Source organism: Trachypithecus francoisi, unplaced genomic scaffold, assembly GCF_009764315.1.
Source record: "Trachypithecus francoisi isolate TF-2019V2 unplaced genomic scaffold, Tfra_2.0 Lachesis_group12, whole genome shotgun sequence".
Classification (NCBI taxonomy): Eukaryota; Metazoa; Chordata; class Mammalia; order Primates; family Cercopithecidae; genus Trachypithecus; species Trachypithecus francoisi.
In genome coordinates this window covers 78,451,761-78,475,557 of record NW_022681457.1, presented here as the reverse complement: position 1 = coordinate 78,475,557, position 23,797 = coordinate 78,451,761, and the positions used below count along the sequence as shown (strand labels likewise).

Sequence of the window (23,797 nt, the reverse complement as noted above, 5' to 3'; positions counted from 1 at the left end):
GCAGGAGAATGACGTGAACCCAGGAATTGGAGCTTGCAGTGAGTCGAGATCGTGCCACTGCACTCCAGGCTGCAAGACAGAATGAGACTCTATCTCAAAAAAAAGACAAAGAAAAAGTTATTATTTAGAAATATATGACCTTTTCCATTATTAAGATAATACTGTGAATTTCCTAGGACATTTAGGTAGACCAACAGGTCTCAGATGGGTTCTTATTTCTAACTTGCGTATGTTTTGTTTTTCAGAAGGAGTTGAGCCTTCCAAGAAGAGGCAGCTTGTAAGTAGATGATTATTACCATTATGATTATGATCTCCTACTTAGGAACCCCTCTTGGGAACATTTCCCACTGTCATGTGGAAGAATCCCGCTCAGAAATATTTCTTTCTGTGTACTCGTATCTGAGCTAGGGAAGCCAGCAGGCCAACTGACTTCTCCCACTAGGTCAGATTTTCCCTCCTCCCCATTCCTCTCCACCTCCAAATCTCTCCTCTATCTCAGTTTTTGCATAACATTTTGGGAAAGTTACAACTTAAATGTTCACCACAGTCTTACACTTGTGCTTTGGGATTTACTGAGTTTTAGTAGACTCAAGCTAAGGAGATAGGAATATTAAAATGGAAACCCTTTGCGTTTACATCTATCCCGTAGCATGGTATGAGGAGAAGACCAACTTTTCTGATAAGTTGAGGCAAGGGCAGCTAAGTTTGGAGACTACGTTGAATGGAATAGGTTCCCAACCTGTTTAGTTTTTTTCTGGCTTCATGGTTAGGGGAGATTAATAAATAGTCTTTGTCCCTGGATTTTAATTTCTTATATTCTCTTGGACTGCTTTTCCTCTAGGAATTCGGTTGGGGCAGTATTAGAAATTTGGCCAATCAGAATCACCTGGAATGCTTGTTAAAGTGCAGAGTGTGAACTTAATACATTAAAATCTCTATGTTGGGGCCCAAAAACCTGTACTGTATATACCTACAACATACTCATCTTTACCATGATTTACTAGTAAAGTCACATTTGGGGAACCCTAAGGAAATAGAGCTGTGATAAAACAATAGCTTTTAAACTTTTCCTTAACAAAAAAAGAGATCTAATTAAGGAGGAGATCACAACAAGATTTATATTTATGTATTAAGTATACTTTACGTACACATCATATGCAATTTTTTTTTTTTTTTTTGAGACGGAGTCTCGCTCTGCCGCCCAGGCTGGAGTGCAGTGGCCGGATCTCAGCTCACTGCAAGCTCCGCCTCCCTGGTTCACACCATTCTCCTGCCTCAGCCTCCTGAGTAGCTGGGACTACAGGCGCCCGCCATGTCGCCCGGCTAGTTGTTTTTTTTTTTGTATTTTTAGTATAGACGGGGTTTCACCATGTTAGCCAGGAGGGTCTCGATCTCCTGACCTCGTGATCCGCCTGTCTTGGCCTCCCAAAGTGCTGGGATTACAGGCTTGAGCCACCGCGCCCGGCCGCAATTTTTAAATGTATGAAACACATAGTAATTCTTTCTGTTACTGTCCATGTTAGGATTTTGTTTTGTGAAAAATGCTCTCGTGATTAAACTTTCCTCTGAGATTTTTGTGTAGCCTTTTGGGCTGTTTACGAAAGCTTATTTTGGTTTGATATGAAGAGACTTGAGTCAGAAAACTCATAAGGTTCAGTCTTGACCATGCCATTTAACTAGCTTTGTAAACCTAGACAAATCACTTTATCTTCCTAAACCTCAGTTGCCTTATCTATAAAATGAAAATAATGTTACCTGTGTTTTCTTCTTACTAAGCCTATTAGAAGGATCATTTAATATATGTATAGTGCTTTATTATAGTTTAATTTTAATATATATTAGTTTTAGAATTCTTAATGGGTTAAATTTGGATGAATTCTATTATTTAAGAGGCACATTTTAAATTTTAAATTCGGTTTCTAGCAGTGAATATCAGGTCTAGCTTCACAAGTGTCCTGAGTCTTCTGTAAATGGCAAGGGCTCTCCCAGGACTCTTAGAGGAATGATACACCAAGTAGGTATGCATAACTGAAAAGGAGTAGCTTTTCAGCATCATAGTCAGCAAATATTTGTACTTGGTCATTTTACTACTATTTCTGGCCTCCCCCCCTCTTTTTTTTTGGTTCCTTCTATTTGAAAACTGTTTGAGATTTGCCTTTTCTTAGTATTAAGTGAAATAAATTAAGACCTGAGACAGGTAGCTTCTTGCAGGAATGTGTGTCCTCAATGAATGGAGTTACTGAGAAGAAGGAGAAGGAGGAGTATTCTTATTTTTATATTATATCAAAATAATTTTTTGGTTATTTTAGTGATATCTAAAGTTAAGCCTACTCTAACTGCCTTAAAAATGTTTAATTAATAAGGGTCAGAAATAGATTTTCCCTCCTCTTTTTGATAAAGTAACTCACATTTAAACAATTGATCACTCAGTAAATACACATTAATATCTACTCTGGGTCAGGTGCCATGGCTCACGCCTGTAGTCCCAACACTTTGGGAGGCCGAGGTAGTTGGATCACCTGAGGTCAGTAGTTCGAGACCCGCCTGACCAATATGGTAAAACCCTGTCTCTACTAAAAGTAAAAAAAAAATTAGCCGGGCGTCGTGGCGTGCGCCTGTAGTTCCAGCTACTCAGGAGGCTGAGGCAGGAGAATTGCTTGAATCCAGGAGACAGGTTGCAGTGAGCTGAGATCACACCACTGCACTCCAGCCTGAGCAACAGAGTGGTACTCCGTCAAAATAAAAAAATAAAAAAAATAAAAAAGGCTACTCTGTGCTGGGTAGAGTGATCTAAGTTCTGAGGCTGTTAAGATTCAATTAGGTAAATTCTTCTCTTTTGAAGAGCTTACACTTAAGTAAGCCAGAAGTTTTTCGGTTCTTTAATATAAACAATATCCTTTCTTATCTCTAATATTAGAAGAGTAGAAAAAGTTTTGTTCTGGAATGAAGCAAGGAAACATGGGTACTGATACAGGCTTTGCCACTAACAAATTACGTGTGGCTTTAAAACAGGAACTCCCACTCCTGGACCTGAATTGCCATACTTGTAAAATGAAGGGATCGGCTACCTGATCTCTGTGCTTAGTCATCTCCCCAAACAATTGAAGTTCCATGGTCCCTCTTGTACACAGAACTGGGCAAGTCTTTGTAGGGAGTGTGCAGTAGGAGGCAAAGTACTGCTTAGCATTTGTAGTAAAGAAAACAAAAAGGTAAGAACCACAAAACAAGTACTTGAATAAGTTTAATTACTACAAAATTAGTTGTGTGGAAAAACTGATGCTAATAAAATGAGTGACTTACCATTTGCTCCACTGTTTCTCGTCCTCATAGCCTGATCTGGAAAATTTTTAAAGTTTCTATAATTGTCATTTAAGTCTTGGTCAGAAGGAGGGGTCATTATATTTGTGTCCCTGTTTGCCTCTTTCTCAGAATGGTTCTCCCAAGAGCAAATCCTATGGTATGCTCATTCCAGGTTATAAAGGCCCGTTTCCATATCCTTCATGGGCTTAGAGAAATTTAGAATTTGCCTCTAGTTTGGTGTTCTTGTCCTTTGAGAGAGCATTTTTGTTAATTAATTTTTGAGGCTTTCAATTGCTATGCTTTTCCACGTAATATGTTAGTTGCATTAAAATGGACAGGAACTCAAATATGGGTTTCTAGACTTATGTGACAACTTGGCACTATACAAAATACACATTCTTCCACCCAACAAGTAATTCGTCCGAAGTCTCCAAATTGGTAAGTGAAAGTATAGCATGAAAATTAAGAGCTTGGGTTTGCAAGTCAGGCAGATGTGGATTTCAGTCTTGGCACTATTACTTACTAGATGTTTTTTGGTAAAAGCAGTTACTGTATTTTTGTCTTTTTGCCTCCATTCACTTTGTGATTTGCTCAAATCTTTCCATCCATGCATCCACCATACTATATTATTTTAGTTCCAATTACATGTGGGCACTATTCTAGATACTGGAGATACAGTCGTGAATAAAACAGACAAGGTCCCTGTGCTCATGGAGTTTCCATTCTACTTAAGAGAGACAAAAACATGTATGATATGTTATATGGTACTTACTGCTATGAAGAAAAATAAAGCCAGATACAAGATAGGAGAATGTGTGTTTCTGTGGGGTGAGGGTTGAAATTTTAAATTTTAAATTGAACTGTCTAGGCTGGGTATGGTGGTTCACACCTGTAATCCCAGCACTTTGAGAGACTGAGGCAAGAGGATCGCTGGAGTCCAGGAGTTTGAGACCAGCCTGGGCAACATAGTGAGACCCTGTCTCTATAAAAATATTTTAAAAATCAAAAAAATTTGGATTGTCCAGGAATTTTCTCATTAAGGCAACATTTGAGCAGAGAACAGGAGTCTGGAATGAGTGATATTGAGATAGAGATAGATCCGTAAATATATATATGTGTATATTGTATATATTCATATGCTTATATAAGTATATATTTCTGTATTGTATACATATTTATATATGTATACAATACACACACACACACACACACACACACATTTATAGTGACATTGGTCAGATTAGGGAAGAGAGCTGTTAAATTCCAATACACAAAATGCAAACATCATCTGTGCCTGCCACAATAAGGGCTTTATTGGGGCAAAGTGGTTATGAAAGTTCTTTTGGCCTGGCTTATACCATTTATTTTAGATGTAGCTTCCTGAAACTAAATCATTTTCATTTTTAGAGAGCTATTTCTTATTTAAACCCATCTGAGTATTTTTTTAATGCATTAAAAAATGTAGTTTAGAATATCAGACCTCAGGGAGTTGATAACATTGTTCAAAGTATACATATCTGTGAAAAGAAGATTTTGAAGTTCTAAAGTTACTTGTATCTGTTTACCCAGGCTAGAAGAGTTTTATATTTTACTTTTTCATAATTGAAGCAGCCCTGAATGACTTTTCTTGCCCAGTGCTATGGAGGGGGCCTCTTTTTGGTGATTCCTTTCAAATAGGATTTTTTCTTTTTTCATTTTTTATTTATTTATTTTTATTATTATACTTTAAGTTCTAGGGTACATGTGCATAACGTGCAGGTTTGTTACATATGTATACTTGTGCCATGTTGGTGTGCTGCACCCATCAACTCGTCAGCACCCATCAACCAGTCATTTACATCAGGTATAACTCCCAATGCAATCCCTCCCGCCTCCCCCCTCCCCATAATAGGCCCCGGTGTGTGATGTTCCCCTTCCAGAGTCCAAGTGATGTCGTTGTTCAATTCCCACCTATGAGTGAGAACATGCGGTGTTTGGTTTTCTGTTGTGATAGTTTGCTGAGAATGATGGTTTCCAGCTGCATCCATGTCCCTACAAAGGACACAAACTCATCTTTTTTTATGGCTGCATAGTATTCCATGGTGTATATGTGCCACATTTTCTTAATCCAGTCTGTCACTGATGGACATTTGGGTTGATTCCAAGTCTTTGCTATTGTGAATAGTGCCGCAATGAATATACGTGTGCATGTGTCTTTATAGCAGCGTGATTTATAATCCTTTGGGTATATACCCAGTAATGGGATGGCTGGGTCATATGGGACTTCTAGTTCTAGATCCTGGAGGCATCACACTACCTGACTTCAAACTATACTACAAGGCTACAGTAACCAAAACAGCATGGTACCGGTACTAAAACAGAGATATAGACCAATGGAACAGAACAGAGTCCTCAGAAATAATACCACACATCTACAGCCATCTGATCTTTGACAAACCTGAGAAAAACAAGAAATGGGGAAAGGATTCCCTGTTTAATAAATGGTGCTGGGGAAATTGGCTAGCCATAAGTAGAAAGCTGAAACTGGATCCTTTCCTTACTCCTTATACGAAAATTAATTCAAGATGGATTAGAGACTTAAATGTTAGACCTAATACCATAAAAACCCTAGAAGAAAACGTAGGTAATACCATTCAGGACATAGGCATGGGCAAGGACTTCATGTCTAAAACACCAACAGCAACGGCAACAAAAGCCAGAATTGACAAATGGGATCTAATTAAACTAAAGAGCTTCTGCACAGCAAAAGAAACTACCATCAGAGTGAAGAGGCAACCTACAGAATGGGAGAAAATTTTTGCAATCTACTCATCTGACAAAGGGCTAATATCCAGAACCTACAAAGAACTCAAACAAATTTACAAGAAAAAACAACCCCATCAAAAGTGGGCAAAGGATATGAACAGACATTTCTCAAAAGAAGACATGCATACAGCCAACAGAAACATGAAAAAATGCTCGTCATCACTGGCCATCAGAGAAATGCAAATCAAAACCACAATGAGATACCATCTCACACCAGTTAGAATGGCAATCATTAAAAAGTCAGGCAACAACAGGTGCTGGAGAGGATGTGGAGAAATAGGAACACTTTTACACTGTTGGTGGGATTGTAAACTAGTTCAACCATTATGGAAAACAGTATGGCTATTCCTCAAATAGGATTTTTTCTTTTGCTGTTGTTATTTTGTTTGTTTTTATGACAGGGTCTCATTCTGTAGCCCAGGCTGGAGTGCAGTGGCGCAGTCTCACCTCACTGCAGCCTCATCCTCCCTGGCCTCAGGAGATCTTCCCGCCACAGCTTCCTGAGTGGCTGGGGCCACAGGCACCTGCCACCACACGTGGCTAATTTTTGTATTTCTTGTAGAGATGGGGTTTCACTATGTTGCTCACGCTGGTCTGGAACTCCTTAGCTCAAGCCTGCCTTGGCTTCCCAAAGTGCTTAGATTACAGGCAGGAACCACCATGCCGGGTGATTGTTTATTTTGTTTGTGAATTTCAGCACCAGTACCTAGACCCTACATTTGGGAGCTTAATGTAAATAATGCTTATGTCTCCAGTTACCCTGAAAGTAAAGCTTTTCTAATACTCATTAGGCTTAAGATAATTTTCCTCATATTTCATGAAATGCCTTGCTTTATTTCTTAGAGGCTATGAGCAGTCAATTAAGATAACGCACTGTAGGAGTGGAGAGGTTGCTGTTGGTTGCATTCATCATGGGGTATGTGTATATGTGTGTGTTGATATTATTAACATTGCTGGCGTGTAGTCTTTAGTGCCCTTGGGGTAGTTAACCTTTTGTTTTGTCAGCTTACTTATTTGGGCAGTGGACTTGGATACCAGATATTGGATGAAAGTAAATGTCTGGTGTCTGCAGTGATAGGCACTGCATAGTGGGCAGGGAGGAGTTCCTGGGCCTCAGGGATGCGATGCGTCAAACTTTGCTCCTGTGAAACTGACAGCGTCATGTACTTTCCCATTCTGATGCAACTTGATGCCTGGATCAATGCTTCTGGAAAATGTGCTAAAAAGAGATACCACCTGCTGCATACACATAGTAAACCCTTTGTTGAGGTATCAGTAGTGTCTGATATAGGGCTTCAGTTTTTCTGTGGGGCTTTGAAAATCAGGAAATTTTGCAACCTTTCAAGACTCTGAATGCCAGAGTGATAGCTTTCTGTTACATTTAAGACCCTGTCTTTTAAAAATTGGTCTTATATAGGAAGTAATTTTATATAGGTTCTCTTAAGTGTCCAATGGGAAGGAAGGACATAGCAGAGGTTGGGAGGGAAGTAGACGTAGTCATCACTCATATCTCTACAGGGAACCATTTTGTTGTTAAAAAATGGACTTAGTTGTCAGTGAGCTCTGCCTGTGTAGGTGGGATCTGAAAATGCTTGAGAACCCGTTTTTGTTACTGTATGTTGAGAATAGTTGTTATGCTCATTATCCCCACATTTGTTTTGCTAGATCTCATAACTGTCCATTCACCATAATGTGACTGGATATCTCAGAGACATCTGAACTGTAGCATTTATGAATCTGAAGTCATTGTCTTTCTCAAAAATCAGGTCCTCTCTTACACTCTAGCTCAGTAAATGGTACTGCTTCCTCAAGGCAGGAAATTTAGTTATTCTTGTTGCTGTGCTCTTCCTTACACTCACAAGTCTTTTCTGTTATACCTTTCAAATATCTCTTGGTGTTCTGTCTTTATTTTTATTTTATTTTATTTTTTTGAGGCGGAGTCTTGCTCTGTCCCCCAGGCTGGAGTGCAGTGGTGCAATCTCGGCTCACTGCAAACTCCGCCTCCTGGGTTCAAGCGATTCTCCTGCCTCAGCCTCCCAAGTAGCTGAGACTACAGGTGCCCGCCACCACGCTCGGTTAATTTTTTTAATTTTTAATAGAGATGGGATTTCACTGTGTTAGCCAGGATGGTCTGGATCTCCTGACCTCGTGATCCGCCCGTGTCAGCCTCCCAAAGTGCTGGGATTACAGGTGTGAGCCACCTCGCGCTGGGCTTTTTTTTTTTTTTGAGACGGAGTCTCGCTCTGTCGCCCAGGCTGGAGTGCAGTGGCCGGATCTCAGCTCACTGCAAGCTCCGCCTCCTGGGTTTACGCCATTCTCCTGCCTCAGCCTCCCAAGTAACTGGGACTACAGGCGCCCGCCACATTGCCCGGCTAGTTTTTTTGTATTTTTTTAGTAGAGACGGGGTTTCACAGTGTTAGCCAGGATGGTCTCGATCTCCTGACTTCGTGATCCACCCGTCTCGGCCTCCCAAAGTGCTGGGATTACAGGCTTGAGCCACTGCGCCCGGCCGCGCTGCGCTTTTTTATTTTATATTTTTTGCGACAGAGTCTTGCTCCCTCACCCGGGCTGGAGTGCAATGGCACGATCTCAGCTCACTGCAGTCTCTGCCTCCCAGGTTCAAGTGTTTCTTCCGCCTCAGCCTCCTGAGTAGCTGGGACTACAGACGCGTGCCAACACACCCGGCTAATTTTTTGTATCTTTAGTAGAGATAGAGTTTCACCATGTTAGCCAGGATGGTCTCAGTCTGACTTTGTAATCCACCTGCCTCGGCCTCCCAAAGTGCTGGGATTACAGGCTTGAGCCACAGTGCCCGACTGGTGTTCTCTCTTTCTTTATACTACCACTGGTATGTCCAGATAGTCCCAGCCATTGTAATCTCCTGCCTCTGCTACTGCCATAACCTCCTACTGGCCTTTCTTTATGTGGCATTGCTCACCCTCAGTCTACCTATCATATAATAGCCAGGAAAAGCTTTTTAAAATGTGGATTTCATTATTATATATTCATTTAAACTTTTTTGGTGAATATTTTTTTGAAACAGAATCTCACTTTGCCACTCAGGTTGGAATACAGTGGTGTGATCACAGCTCACTGCAGCCCCATCCTTCCTGAGCTCAGGTGGTACTTGCACCTCAGTCTCCCAAGTAGCTGGGACCACAGGTGCATGCCGCCACACCCGGCTAAGTTTTGTACTTATTGTAGAGATGGGGTTTTGCAATGTTGCCCTGGCTGGTCTTGAACTCCTGGGCTAAAACTATCTGCCTTCCTCGGCCTTCCAAGGTTCTGAGATTACAGGTGTGAGCCTCTGCACCTGGCCTTTGGTGAATTTTTTCTTACTCTTAGGATCACACCTGACTGTCTATACAATGTGGTTGCTATATTTGTCTCCATGTTTTGCACAACATGTTCTCTGTACCTGGAATTTTTGTTTTGTTTTGTTTTGTTTGAGACAGAGTCTCACTCTGTTGCCAGGCTGGAGTGCGGTGATGTAATCTCGGCTCACAGCAACCTCTGCCTCCCTGGTTCAAGCAATTCTCCTGTCTCAGCCTCCCAAGTAGCTGAGACTACAGGTGCATGCCACGACACCCAGCTAATTTTTTTTTTTTTTATTATACTTTAAGTTCTAGGGTACATGTGCATAACGTTTATATCATGTATAACTCCCCAATGCAATCCCTCCCTCCTCCCCCCTCCCCCTGATAGGCCCCAGTGTGTGATGTTCCCCTTCCCGAGTCCAAGTGATCTCATTGTTCAGTTCCCACCTATGAGTGAGAACATGCGGTGTTTGGTTTCTCTTCTTGTGATAGTTTGCTAAGAATGATGGTTTCCAGCTGCATCCATGTCCCTACAAAGGACGCAAACTCATCCTTTTTTATGGCTGCATAGTATTCCATGGTGTATATGTGCCACATTTTCTTAATCCAGTCTGTCACAGATGGACATTTGGGTTGATTCCAAGTCTTTGCTATTGTGAATAGTGCCGCAATAAACATACGTGTGCATGTGTCTTTGTAGTAGAGTAATTTATAATCCTTTGGGTATATACCCAGTAGTGGGATGGCTGGGTCATATGGTACATCTAGTTCTATGGTACATCTAGTTCTAGATCCTTGAGGAATCACCATCCTGTTTTCCATAATGGTTGAACTAGTTTACAATCCCACCAACAGTGTAAAAGTGTTCCTATTTCTCCACATCCTCTCCAACATCTATTGTTTCCTGACTTCTTAATGATTGCCATTCTAACTGGTGTGAGATGGTATCTCATTGTGGTTTTGATTTGCATTTCTCTGATGGCGAGTGATGACGAGCATTTTTTCATGTGTCTGTTGGCTGTATGGATGTCTTCTTTTGAGAAATGTCTGTTCATATCCTTTCCCCACTTTTTGATGGGGTTGTTTGTTTTTTTCTTGTATATTTGTTTGAGTTCTTTGTAGATTCTGGATATTAGCCCTTTGTCAGATGAGTAGGTTGCAAAAATGTTCTCCCATTCTGTAGGTTGCCTGTTCACTCTGATGGTAGTTTCTTTTGCTGTGCAAAAGCTCTTTAGTTTAATTAGATCCCATTTGTCAATTTTGGCTTTTGTTGCCGTTGCTTTTGGTGTTTTAGACATGAAGTCCTTGCCCATGCCTATGTCCTGAATGGTACTACCTAGATTTTCTTCTAGGGTTTTTATGGTATTAGGTCTAACATTTAAGTCTCTAATCCATCTTGAATTAATTTTCGTATAAGGGGTAAGGAAAGGATCCAGTTTCAGCTTTCTACTTATGGCTAGCCAATTTTCCCAGCACCATTTATTAAATAGGGAATCCTTTCCCCATTTCTTGTTTTTGTCAGGTTTGTCAAAGATCAGATGGCTGTAGATGTGTGGTATTATTTCTGAGGACTCTGTTCTGTTCCATTGGTCTATATCTCTGTTGTGGTACCAGTACCATGCTGTTTTGGTTACTGTAGCCTTGTAGTATAGTTTGAAGTCAGGTAGCGTGACGCCTCCAGCTTTGTCCTTTTGACCTAGGATTGTCTTGGCAATGCGGGCTCTTTTTTGGTTCCATATGAACTTTAAAGCAGTTTTTTCCAATTCTGTGAAGAAAGTCATTGGTAGCTTGATGGGGATGGCATTGAATCTATAAATAACCTTGGGCAGTATGGCCATTTTCACGATATTGATTCTTCCTATCCATGAGCATGGTATGTTCTTCCATTTGTTTGTGTCCTCTTTGATTTCACTGAGCAGTGGTTTGTAGTTCTCCTTGAAGAGGTCCTTTACATCCCTTGTAAGCTGGATTCCTAGGTATTTTATTCTCTTTGAAGCAATTGTGAATGGAAGTTCATTCCTGATTTGGCTCTCTGCTTGTCTGTTACTGGTGTATAAGAATGCTTGTGATTTTTGCACATTAATTTTGTATCCTGAGACTTTGCTGAAGTTGCTTATCAGCTTAAGGAGATTTTGGGCTGAGACAATGGGGTTTTCTAAATATACAATCATGTCATCTGCAAACAGGGACAATTTGACTTCTTCTTTTCCTAACTGGATACCCTTGATTTCTTTCTCTTGCCTGATTGCCCTAGCCAGAACTTCCAACACTATGTTGAATAGGAGTGGTGAGAGAGGGCATCCCTGTCTTGTGCCAGTTTTCAAAGGGAATTTTTCCAGTTTTTGCCCATTCAGTATGATATTAGCTGTGGGTTTGTCGTAAATAGCTCTTATTATTTTGAGGTACGTTCCATCAATACCGAATTTATTGAGCGTTTTTAGCATAAAGGGCTGTTGAATTTTGTCAAAAGCCTTTTCTGCATCTATTGAGATAATCATGTGGTTCTTGTCTTTGGTTCTGTTTATATGCTGGATTACGTTTATTGATTTGCGAATGTTGAACCAGCCTTGCATCCCAGGGATGAAGCCCACTTGATCATGGTGGATAAGCTTTTTGATGTGCTGCTGAATCCGGTTTGCCAGTATTTTATTGAGGATTTTTGCATCGATGTTCATCAGGGATATTGGTCTAAAATTCTCTTTTTTTGTTGTGTCTCTGCCAGGCTTTGGTATCAGGATGATGTTGGCCTCATAAAATGAGTTAGGGAGGATTCCCTCTTTTTCTATTGATTGGAATAGTTTCAGAAGGAATGGTACCAGCTCCTCCTTGTACCTCTGGTAGAATTCAGCTGTGAATCCATCTGGTCCTGGACTTTTTTTCGTGGGTAGGCTATTAATTGTTGCCTCAATTTCAGAGCCTGTTATTGGTCTATTCAGGGATTCAACTTCTTCCTGGTTCAGTCTTGGGAGAGTGTAAGTGTCCAGGAAATTATCCATTTCTTCTAGATTTTCTAGTTGATTTGCGTAGAGGCATTTATAGTATTCTCTGATGGTAGTTTGTATTTCTGTGGGGTCGGTGGTGATATCCCCTTTATCATTTTTTATTGCGTCTATTTGATTCCTCTCTCTTTTCTTCTTTATTAGTCTTGCTAGCGGTCTGTCAATTTTGTTGATCTTTTCAAAAAACCAACTCCTGGATTCATTGATTTTTGGAGGGTTTTTTGTGTCTCTATCTCCTTCAGTTCTGCTCTGATCTTAGTTATTTCTTGCCTTCTGCTAGCTTTTGAATGTGTTTGCTCTTGCCTCTCTAGTTCTTTTAATTGTGATGTTAGAGTGTCAATTTTAGATCTTTCCTGCTTTCTCTTGTGGGCATTTAGTGCTATAAATTTCCCTCTACACACTGCTTTAAATGTGTCCCAGAGATTCTGGTATGTTGTATCTTTGTTCTCATTGGTTTCAAAGAACATCTTTATTTCTGCTTTCATTTCGTTATGTACCCAGTAGTCATTCAGGAGCAGGTTGTTCAGTTTCCATGTAGTTGAGCGGTTTTGATTGAGTTTCTTAGTCCTGAGTTCTAGTTTGATTGCACTGTGGTCTGAGAGACAGTTTGTTATAATTTCTGTTCTTGTACATTTGCTGAGGAGTGCTTTACTTCCAATTATGTGGTCAATTTTGGAATAAGTGCGATGTGGTGCTGAGAAGAATGTATATTCTGTTGATTTGGGGTGGAGAGTTCTATAGATGTCTATTAGGTCCGCTTGGTGCAGAGATGAGTTCAATTCCTGGATATCCTTGTTAACTTTCTGTCTCGTTGATCTGTCTAATGTTGACAGTGGAGTGTTGAAATCTCCCATTATTATTGTATGGGAGTCTAAGTCTCTTTGTAGGTCTCTAAGGACTTGCTTTATGAATCTGGGTGCTCCTGTATTGGGTGCATATATATTTAGGAGAGTTAGCTCTTCCTGTTGAATTGATCCCTTTACCATTATGTAATGGCCTTCTTTGTCTCTTTTGATCTTTGATGGTTTAAAGTCTGTTTTATCAGAGACTAGGATTGCAACCCCTGCTTTTTTTTGTTCTCCATTTGCTTGGTAGATCTTCCTCCATCCCTTTATTTTGAGCCTATGTATGTCTCTGCATGTGAGATGGGTCTCCTGAATACAGCAGACTGATGGGTCTTGACTCTTTATCCAGTTTGCCAGTCTGTGTCTTTTAATTGGAGCATTTAGTCCATTACATTTAAGGTTAATATTGTTATGTGTGAACTTGATCCTGTCATTATGATATTAACTGGTTATTTTGCTCATTAGTTGATGCAGTTTCTTCCTAGCCTCGATGGTCTTTACATTTTGGCATGTTTTTGCAATGGCTGGTACCGGTTGTTCCTTTCCATGTTTAGGGCTTCCTTCAGGGTCTCTTGTAAGGCAGGCCTGGTGGTGACAAAATCTCTAAGCATTTGCTTATCTGTAAAGGATTTTATTTCTCCTTCACTGATGAAACTTAGTTTGGCTGGATATGAAATTCTGGGTTGAAAATTCTTTTCTTTAAGAACGTTGAATATTGGCCCCCACTCTCTTCTGGCTTGTAGAGTTTCTGCCGAGAGATCTGCTGTTAGTCTGATGGGCTTCCCTTTGTGGGTAACCCGACCTTTCTCTCTGGCTGCCCTTAAGATTTTTTCCTTCATTTCAACTTTGGTGAATCTGGCAATTATGTGTCTTGGAGTTGCTCTTCTGGAGGAGTATCTTTGTGGCGTTCTCTGTATTTCCTGAATTTGAATGTTGGCCTGCCCTACTAGGTTGGGGAAGTTCTCCTGGATGATATCCTGAAGAGTGTTTTCCAACTTGGTTCCATTTTCCCCCTCACTTTCAGGCACCCCAATCAGACGTAGATTTGGTCTTTTTACATAATCCCATACTTCTTGCAGGCTTTGTTCATTTCTTTTTCTTCTTTTTTCTTTTGGTTTCTCTTCTCGCTTCATTTCATTCATTTGATCCTCAATCGCTGATACTCTTTCTTCCAGTTGATCGAGTCGGTTACTGAAGCTTGTGCATTTGTCACGTATTTCTCGTGTCATGGTTTTCATCTCTGTCATTTCGTTTATGATCTTCTCTGCATTAATTAGTCTAGCTGTCAATTCTTCCACTCTTTTTTCAAGATTTTTAGTTTCTTTGCGCTGGGTACGTAATTCCTCCTTTAGCTCTGAGAAGTTTGATGGACTGAAGCCTTCTTCTCTCATCTCGTCAAAGTCATTCTCTGACCAGCTTTGATCCGTTGCTGGCGATGGGCTGCGCTCCTTTGCAGGGGGAGATGCGCTCTTATTTTTTGAATTTCCAGCTTTTCTGCCCTGCTTCTTCCCCATCTTTGTGGTTTTATCTGTCTCTGGTCTTTGATGATGGTGACGTACTGATGGGGTTTTGGTGTAGGTGTCCTTCCTGTTTGATAGTTTTCCGTCTGACAGTCAGAAGGACTGTCTGTTGGTCTGTTGGAGATTGCTTGAGGTCCACTCCAGACCCTGTTTGCCTGGGTATCAGCAGCAGAGGTTGCCGAAGATAGAATATTGCTGAACAGCGAGTGTACCTGTCTGATTCTTCCTTTGGAAGTTTCCTCTCAGGGATGACTCCACCCTGTGAGGTGTGGGGTATCAGACTGCCCCTAGTGGGGGATGTCTCCCAGCTAGGCTACTCAGGGGTCAGGGACCCACCTGAGCAGGCAGTCTGTCCGTTCTCGGATCTCAACCTCCGCGTTGGGAGATCCACGGCTCTCCCCAAAGCTGTCAGACAGAGTCGTTCGCCTCTGCACCAGCCCCCGCTGCTTCCCCTTTTGGACCTCAGCTGTGCGCTGTCCCCAGAGGTGGAGTCTACTGAGACAGGCAGGTTTCCTTGAGCTGCTGTGAGCTCCACCCAGTTCGAGCTTCCCAGCGGCTTTGTTTACCTACTTAAGCCTCGGCAATGGCGGGCGCCCCTCCCCCAGCCTCGCTGCTGCCTTGCGGATCCATCGCCGCAGACGGCTGTGTTAGCAGTGAGGGAGGCTCCGTGGGCGTGGGACCCTCCCAGCCAGGTGTGGGATATATTCTCCTGGTGTGCCTGTTTCCTTACAGCGCAGTATTGGGGTGGGAGTTACCCGATTTTCCAGGTGTTGTGTGTCTCAGTTCCCCTGGCTAGGAAAACGGATTTCCTTCCCCCTTGGCTTCCAGGTGAGGCGATGCCTCGCCCTGCTTCAGCTCACGCTGGTCAGGCTGCAGCAGCTGACCAGCACCGATTGTCCGGCACTCCCTAGAGAGATGACCCCAGTACCTCAGTTGAAAATGCAGAAATCACCGGTCTTATGTGTCACTGGCGCTGGGAGTTGGAGACTGGAGCTGTTCCTATTCGGCCATCTTGCTCCGCCCCCACTAATTTTTATTTTTTTTAGTAGAGACAGGGTTTCACCACATTGGTCAGGCTGGTCTCGAACTCAGCCTGACCTCAGGTGATCAAGCGATTCTCCTGTCTTAGCCTCTGGAGTAGGTGGGACTACAGGTGCGCGCCACTGTGCCGAGCTAATTTTTGTGCTTTTAGTAGAGACGGAGTTTCACTACGTTGGCCATGATGGTGTCAATCTTTTGACCTCGTGATTCACCTGCCTCGGCCTCCCAAAGTGCTGAGATTACAGGCATGAGCCCCCATGCCCAGCCGGAATGTTATTTTTCCATCTATACCAGTCTAATTCCTACTAATCTTTCAAGTCCCAGCTTACATCTCACTTCCTTATGAAAGGCTTTCCTGACCTCTCCCAAACCTTGCTGTCTGTAGACTAAGTTGGGTTTCCCAGAGCATACTTTCATTAAACCCTCTACTTTTTCTTCGTAGCTCTTACATCAGTTGTAGATAAAGAACTGTTTGTCTGCCTTCTCCCATTGAGTAGCGTATTAGTGTTAGCTCAGGCTGCTGTAACAAAATACCACATGCTTAAATAACAAAAATTCATTTTCTCACAATTATGCAAACTAGGAGTCCAAGAAGGTGACAACATGCTAGGTTTCTGGTAAACCTCTCTTCCTGGCTTGCAGACAGTGGCCTTCTTGCTGTGTGCTCACATGGCCTTTATGTGGTACACTAGCCTGAGGATAGGGGCATAGATCTCTCTCTTCTTCTTTTTCTTCTTTCTTCTCCCTCCTTCCTTATTTCTTCCTCCATTTTCAAGGCCACCAGTCCTATAGGATTAGAGCCCACCCCATGACCTCATTTAACCTTATTTATTTCCTAAAGAACATATATGGAAATATAGTCAGATTGGGGGTGAAAGCTTTAACATGAATTTTGGGGAGACACAGTTTAGTCCATAGCAGATGGTAAGCTCTGTGAGGTCAGGACCATGTTGTGTGGTACAATACGCTGACCCCATGGCCTGCTATAGAGTTTAACACAAATTGGCAATCATTTGAGCTTGTTCCAAACATTGGTGTGGTCTGGCACAAGAATACAAGTAGAGCTATACATGTTTAATCGTTTAAAATAGAGCTACCAAGTTGTAAAATAAAATAAACATGTTTTATCCTCCTACCTCTAGAGATATAGTTGCATAATAACAAATTTTGAAATAAGTATAAAGCTATCGCTTTTTAAAAAATAGGCACATGTTAAATATTTAACTCATTATTAGTAAGAGAATATGGCAGATATATTAGCCAGTTTAAAGAAGTGAAAGAACCACAAAGTGATATGTGTTATGTGTATGTGTATGTGTAGTGTTGAAATAAATTTATTATTTATTACAAAATTGAGTTTTTCCATGGAGAGAAGGGAAGTCAGTTGTACCTTCACTGTACGAAATTTGTCAGCATGCCTGTAGACAAATATTATTTTGTGGACCAGATGTACTGGCTCACACCTGTAATCCCAGCACTTTGGGAGGCTGAGGCAGGAAGATCACTTGAGCCCAGGAGTTTGAGACCAGTGTGGGCAATGTAATGAGACCCTGTCTCTGCAAAAGTTTTTTTTTAAAAAAAATTAGCCAGGATGGTGGTGACTGCTTGTAGTTCTGGCTACTTAGGGGACTGAAGTGGGAAGATTGCGTGAGCCTGGGAGATTTTGCCTGCAGTGAGCCATGATTGTGCTACTGTACTCCACACTGCATGACAGAGAGAGATCCTGTTTAAAAAAAAAAAAAAAAAAGAAATTATTTCACATAACATGAGTTACTTATAACTTACAGAGTTGTAAAGTAGCTCAAAGACAATAAAAGACAAACTAGAAGAGTATTCTCTGAATAATGCAGAGTCTTTTATTGGAAATATCTAGTAACCTTTTTTCTTTTTTAACTTTTTCCAATTTTTTTTTTTTTTTTAATAGCCTCCTACCTTTTCATCTAAAATAATCTGAAACATTTTTGGTCAAAAAAAAAGGATGGTCTCACTGGGTTTGGCCTGATTATTTGCATAGTGTAGCCAGAATATTAATTTACCATAAGGCCTTCTTAAGTTTGCTTTGCTGTAAATTTTTATAAAGAATCTCAGATTGGACTTTTAAAGGCCTCTATTTGTATTTCGAGGCTAGGAAGGCAAGCCTAAGAAACTATCACATTTCATTTGTAATAACTATAAATTTGGGTGAAGGGTCCTGGGCCTTCCAGGAAGTGACCTTCCTTACCATCTGTAAGTCTGGACCCTGTAAAACCAGATACCAGGCCAGTTTTGCCAGGAAGGTTTTGTAAGTATTGGCTCTCTAAAGTCAACCATAGTTCCTTAAAAGTGGTTTGTTATACCTGATCAAATGAGCATGATTCTGAAATGCGACCTTTCAGGCAAGCTCTTTGTTGGACAATGAGTTTTTACAACATTCTGGTCAAAAGGAGAACAGATTCTTGTTAGCCCTATTCAGATAACTGTATTGCCTTGAACTGTATGGAGACTCAGTAAGACGTTCTTAATTCTGGGTTAGGGGAGGGTCAGTGAGAATCAGATGTGATTTAGGAATGTTTCATTTTACAAGAGCAAAGTCGACTTAATTGTTAAGAGTTATAGATAGCTTAACAAGGAATACAGCTGGCTCCCTTGCATATTAGAAAATGGACATTAAAATAATATTTCAAACAAGTTACTATAATCATTTCTTATAGTTCATACAGTTCTGTGTACCTAATTCTTATTTCACTGGATCTTAGGTTAGTAGTTGGCTTCTTAACTAAAAAAAGTTCTGGAAATTCTGACTCAGTCCACTGGAATGATCTAGAAGTTGTCCAGTTGTCCAAGCTATGCCATTGGAAGCCTGTCTATTCTTTGATGTGTCAATAGTTTTAAAATACCTGCCGCAGTCCATTTCCATGGAGCTCTGAGATAACTCTTCTTTGTTGAAGACACAGACTCTGGCTTCTAGTTGACAGGCCTCAGCACAAAACAGAATCTCTCTGCATGTGACAGAGTCTCGTAAGAATAATGCAACTAACAAGGAAATTAAGTTGTTTTTGTTACATGTAAAATGAAAATAATATGGCCAGTCCAAAAACTTGTAGCAAACTGTAAGAGATTATTGCAAATAAGACAGTGAAGGTTCCATCTGATTTAGAAAACACAGATAAATGTAATTTTAGAGAGGGAGAAATCTTCATGTATAACATATAATATTCTTGTGGTATTATACAGATACCAAAAACATGCCAAAAATATACTAAGGGTATCGAGTAAAGAGATTCAGTGGGTCTGGAATATCTGTACATCTATATTTTCTGTCCTGTACATCTATATTTTTATAAAACTCCACTGACCTAGAAGGTGCTGGATTCAAATGTTAAAAGAGTAAGGTTGTTACCAAGTAAATATTTTCAATTTTTATTATTTATTTATTTATTTTGAGACGAGGTATTGCTCTGTTGCCCAGGCTGGAGTGCAGTGGCTCTGTCATAGCTCACTGCAGCCTCAACCTCCTGGGCTCAAGTGATCTCCTGTTTCAGCTTCTCAAGTAGCTGGGACTATAGGCATGCATCACCATGCCCAGCTTATTTATTTCATTTAATTTATTTTTTATTTTATTTTAATTTTTTGCAGTTGGGCGAGGTAGAGATAGGGTCTTGTAATGTTCCCCAGGCTGATCTCCAACTCCTGGGCTCAAGCGATCCTCCTGCCTCCCAGAATGTTGGGATTACAGATGTGAGCCACCACACCTGGCCAGTATTTTAGATAATAACTGAAATTAAGACTGAAAATGCTTCTTCCTGTAAGAGATTAAAAAAAAAATAAGAAGACTGAAAACACTAAACTTTTGTTCCTAAAATCTGGCAGAGTTCTATCAGAACTCAGAAACATTGTGGCTAATGAAGACATTTACAAATCTCTAGGAGTTTTCCATTAATCATACAATAACTAGAATATTTATAGTAATAGCATTTTACCCATACAACTTTAACCTAGGGAACACTGAACATGTCTTCTGGTAGACAACTTTTCTCATGAAATTCATTAATAACAAAATAGTAAACCTAATTATTTCTAACATTTCTCTAAAAAGGAGAAAACACGTCTTTGTGATTTTGCCGAGGATGTTTTAGTATATCTCAGAGATAGTTTTTGGTATTAAAAATACACTGTCCCTAGCACTTTGGGATGCCAGGGTGGGAGGATCACTTGAGCTCAGGAGTTTGAGATCATGCCAGGCAACTTGGTGAAACCCTGTTTGTACAAAAATATATAAAAGTTAGCTGGGCACGGTAGTGCACACCTGTGGTCCCAGCTACTCAGGAGGCTAAGGTGGAAGGATTGCTTGAGCCTGGGAGGTGGAGGCTGCAGTGGACTAAGATCATGCCACTGCACTCTAGCCTCGGTGACAGAGTGAGACCCTGTCTCAAATTAAAAAAAAAAAAAAAAATACACTGAAAGTTTTATTTTATTATTTTCTACACATAGGATCTGATTTGGGAAAAACAAATCTTCAAAGAAACACTTAAGATAGGATTGTTGGTGCTTAAGAAATAATACCTGGGGCCGGGCGCGGTGGCTCAAGCCTGTAATCCCAGCACTTTGGGAGGCCGAGACGGGCGGATCACGAGGTCAGGAGATCGAGACCATCCTGGCTAACACGGTGAAACCCCGTCTCTACTAAAAATACAAAAAAAATTAGCCGGGCGAGGTGGCGGGCGCCTGTAGTCCCAGCTACTCCGGAGGCAGAGGCAGGAGAATGGCGTAAACCCGGGAGGCGGAGCTTGCAGTGAGCTGAGATCCGGCCACTGCACTCCAGTCCGGGCGACAGAGCGAGACTCCGCCTCAAAAAAAAAAAAAAAAAAAAAAGAAATAATACCTGGTTACTTATTTAACCTAAGTGACAGTAAAACATTTATAAACAAACATAGAAAGTAACACAATTTTAAATAACTGTAGTTTTTTTTATGAGGAACCCTATGCTTGCTTGATTAAGGACATGGTAAGTCAGCATGAAGCACAGAGAATTTTTCTAGCACGACACAAAATATTTGCTATCTAGGCATATTACACAACATAAAAGAATAACTTTAATATTGTAGGTAATGGCAATAAACAGTTAACCAAGGACATGGACTCACCAAAATTGAATAAATTATTTGCTAAGATTTTAACCAGTTTTAGCTTTTCAGACTCAGGTATTATAAACCATGACAGTCAAAATTCACATTTCAAGTTTTGCCCTTCATTAGTTTTCATGTTCTGGAGCAGACGCTTTACTTGAGGACAAGTTCAGGGGTTCTCAAGGTCAAAATTAATTTGATAATGAGTACTAAGATGTTATTAAGATGCAGTGGATTTTTAGTGTTATCAAATGAATCAGTAAATATTTTTTAATGTTTCAGTTTCCATTTTCAATACTGTAATTATTATTATTATTATTATTTTTTTTTTTTTTTTGAGGCGGTGTCTCGCTCTGTCGCCCGGACTGGAGTGCAGTGGCCGGATCTCAGCTCACTGCAAGCTCCGCCTCCCGGGTTCACGCCATTCTCCTGCCTCAGCCTCCCGAGCAGCTGGGACTACAGGCGCCCGCCACCTCGCCCAGCTAGTTTTTTGTATTTTTAGTAGAGACGGGGTTTCACCGTGTTAGCCAGGATGGTCTCGATCTCCTGACCTCGTGATCCGCCCGTCTCGGCCTCCCAAAGTGCTGGGATTACAGGCTTGAGCCACCGCGCCCGGCCAATACTGTAATTATTGATAGTTATATCCTACAGAAACAATTTGGGGTCCTTTGTTTTGTTTTATGAATTTTGGCAAATACATATACCCGTGTAACTACAACCACAATTAATAGATAGAACATTTTTGTTACCCTCAAATATTCCTTCTGTAGTTTTGCAGTCAATCCCATCTTCCACGTCTTGGCCTCAGGCAACCACTGATCTGTTGTTTGGCACTACAGATTAGCTTTGCCTGTGGTAGAATTTCATATAAATGAACACGTCAAACAACCTGCTTTTTTGTATCTGGCTTCCTTTATGTTTCAGTATTTCCTTTTGTGACTATAGCACTATTTGATGGATATTTGGGTTGTTTCTAGTTTTTGGATATTATGAATAAAGCTGCTATAATCATTCATGTGTAAGTTTTTTTTTTATGGGCATATGTTTTCATTTCTCTTTGGTGTATACCTGGGATTGGTCAACCCATAAAATCAGTGTCCCACTCTGCTGCCACAGATGGGAATAACTTAGCCATAAATAAATATAAAACAAAACCCAGTTGTGTAAAGGAAAATTAAAATTAGAAATGTGGAGATTCCATAAACTTCTGTGTTCATCTGGGAGCCAACTTCAGATTGCCACTTCACATTTACCTGTGGGAACCAAGCACTGATGAACATGGATGGTCCACATGAGGTGTACTTCTCTGATGTGACTCACAGGTTAATTCTTTGGGCATTCGGTGGAAGACTTCCAAAACTGTTTAACAGTTTTTTTTAAAAAAGTAAAAACAAAAAATCATGGCTTTCATCCAGATATAAAATGAAAACATTCAAAAATGAAAGAAAAACAGCATATCATCAAAGACGGAAACAGGCAAATATTACAACCAATTCTATTATCAATTTTTATACAATTGAAAATGGCAAAATGTCAAAAATGATAGTTGAATTAATACTGCACGGGTCTATGTGTTCATCTATTTAAATGAGAAATAAAGTAAAGGCAAATTCACAAATATTAAAGTAGTTACACTTTTATTTGGCTTTATTTTTAGCAAAATCGTTATTTGTAATCAATAATTTCTTTTTTTTTTTTTTTTTTTTTGAGACGGAGTCTTGCTCTTTCGCCCGGGCTGGAGTGCAGTGGCCGGATCTCAGCTCACTGCAAGCTCCGCCTCCCGGGTTTTACACCATTCTCCTGCCTCAGCCTCCGGAGTAGCTGGGACTACAGGCGCCCGCCACCTCGCCGGCTAGTTTTTTGTATTTTTAGTAGAGACGGGGTTTCACCCTGTTAGCCAGGATGGTCTCGATCTCCTGACCTCGTGATCCGCCCGTCTCGGCCTCCCAAAGTGCTGGGATTACAGGCTTGAGCCACCGCGCCCGGCCAATCAATAATTTCTTATACATTTTATTCTTTTAATAACAATGCCAAATGAAACAGACTTTCTTGAATGACTATATTTCTTAGATTTTTTTTTTTTTTGAGACCGAGTCTTGCTCTGTCACCTAGGCTGGAGTGAAGTGGCACTGCCACCTCTGCCTCCCTGGTTCAAGGAATTCTTGTGCCTCAGCCTCCTGAGTAGCTGGGACTGCAGACATTGGCGCCACCACACTCGGCTAATTTTTGTGTTTTTAGTAGAGATGGGGGTTTCACCATATTGGCCAGGCTGGTCTTGAACTCCTGACCTCAAGTGATCCGCCCTCCTTGGTCTCCCAAAGTGCTGGGATTACAGGTGTGAGCCACTGCACTCAGCCTCTTAGATTTTTGTTTTAATATTTACTGGTTTATAGGATATTGCAAAGGATAGAGATGAAGAGATTCATAGGGTGAGTTACTGGGGAAGGGGGAGGGAGCTTCTATGCCCTCCCCAGCCTTGCCACTTCAGTAACTTCCACGTGTTCAGCTATCCTGAAGCTCACTGAACCCTGTCCTCTTGGGTTTTTATGGAAGCTTCATGAAGTCAGTATTTCTTGCCCCAGGTATAGGGCCCCAGGTATGGGAGAGCCTTAAGACCCACAGTTAGAAAGGTTGGGGAACATTAAAGTGAAAGGAGAGCTGGAGAAGGTCAGAGGCCTGCCCCTGAGGCCTAACACAGCCAACATTCTAACAAAAGACTATAACTAGGGCTATATGATTTATGAGCCAGAAACTGTAGATTAAAACCAGTATGTATATCATAACACCACAAGTCACCCCCTAGTTTGTGACCACAGATCTTTTATATCAAAAAATATTTGTATATGCAATCATTAATGGTTAGTT

At 40.9% G+C, this 23,797-nt stretch overlaps 1 protein-coding gene across 9 annotated transcripts in view; it reads left to right on the top strand.

The window, feature by feature from the left end:
* Positions 1–23,797, top strand: part of MAST2 (microtubule associated serine/threonine kinase 2) — a 262,907-nt gene that overhangs the window by 102,724 nt on the left and 136,386 nt on the right. For all 9 annotated transcript variants that reach the window (XM_033226564.1, XM_033226569.1, XM_033226568.1 and 6 more), the window contains one exon: positions 246–277. In XM_033226564.1, the coding sequence (XP_033082455.1) occupies positions 246–277 (32 nt within the window). The remainder of the gene's footprint in view (positions 1–245; positions 278–23,797) is intronic.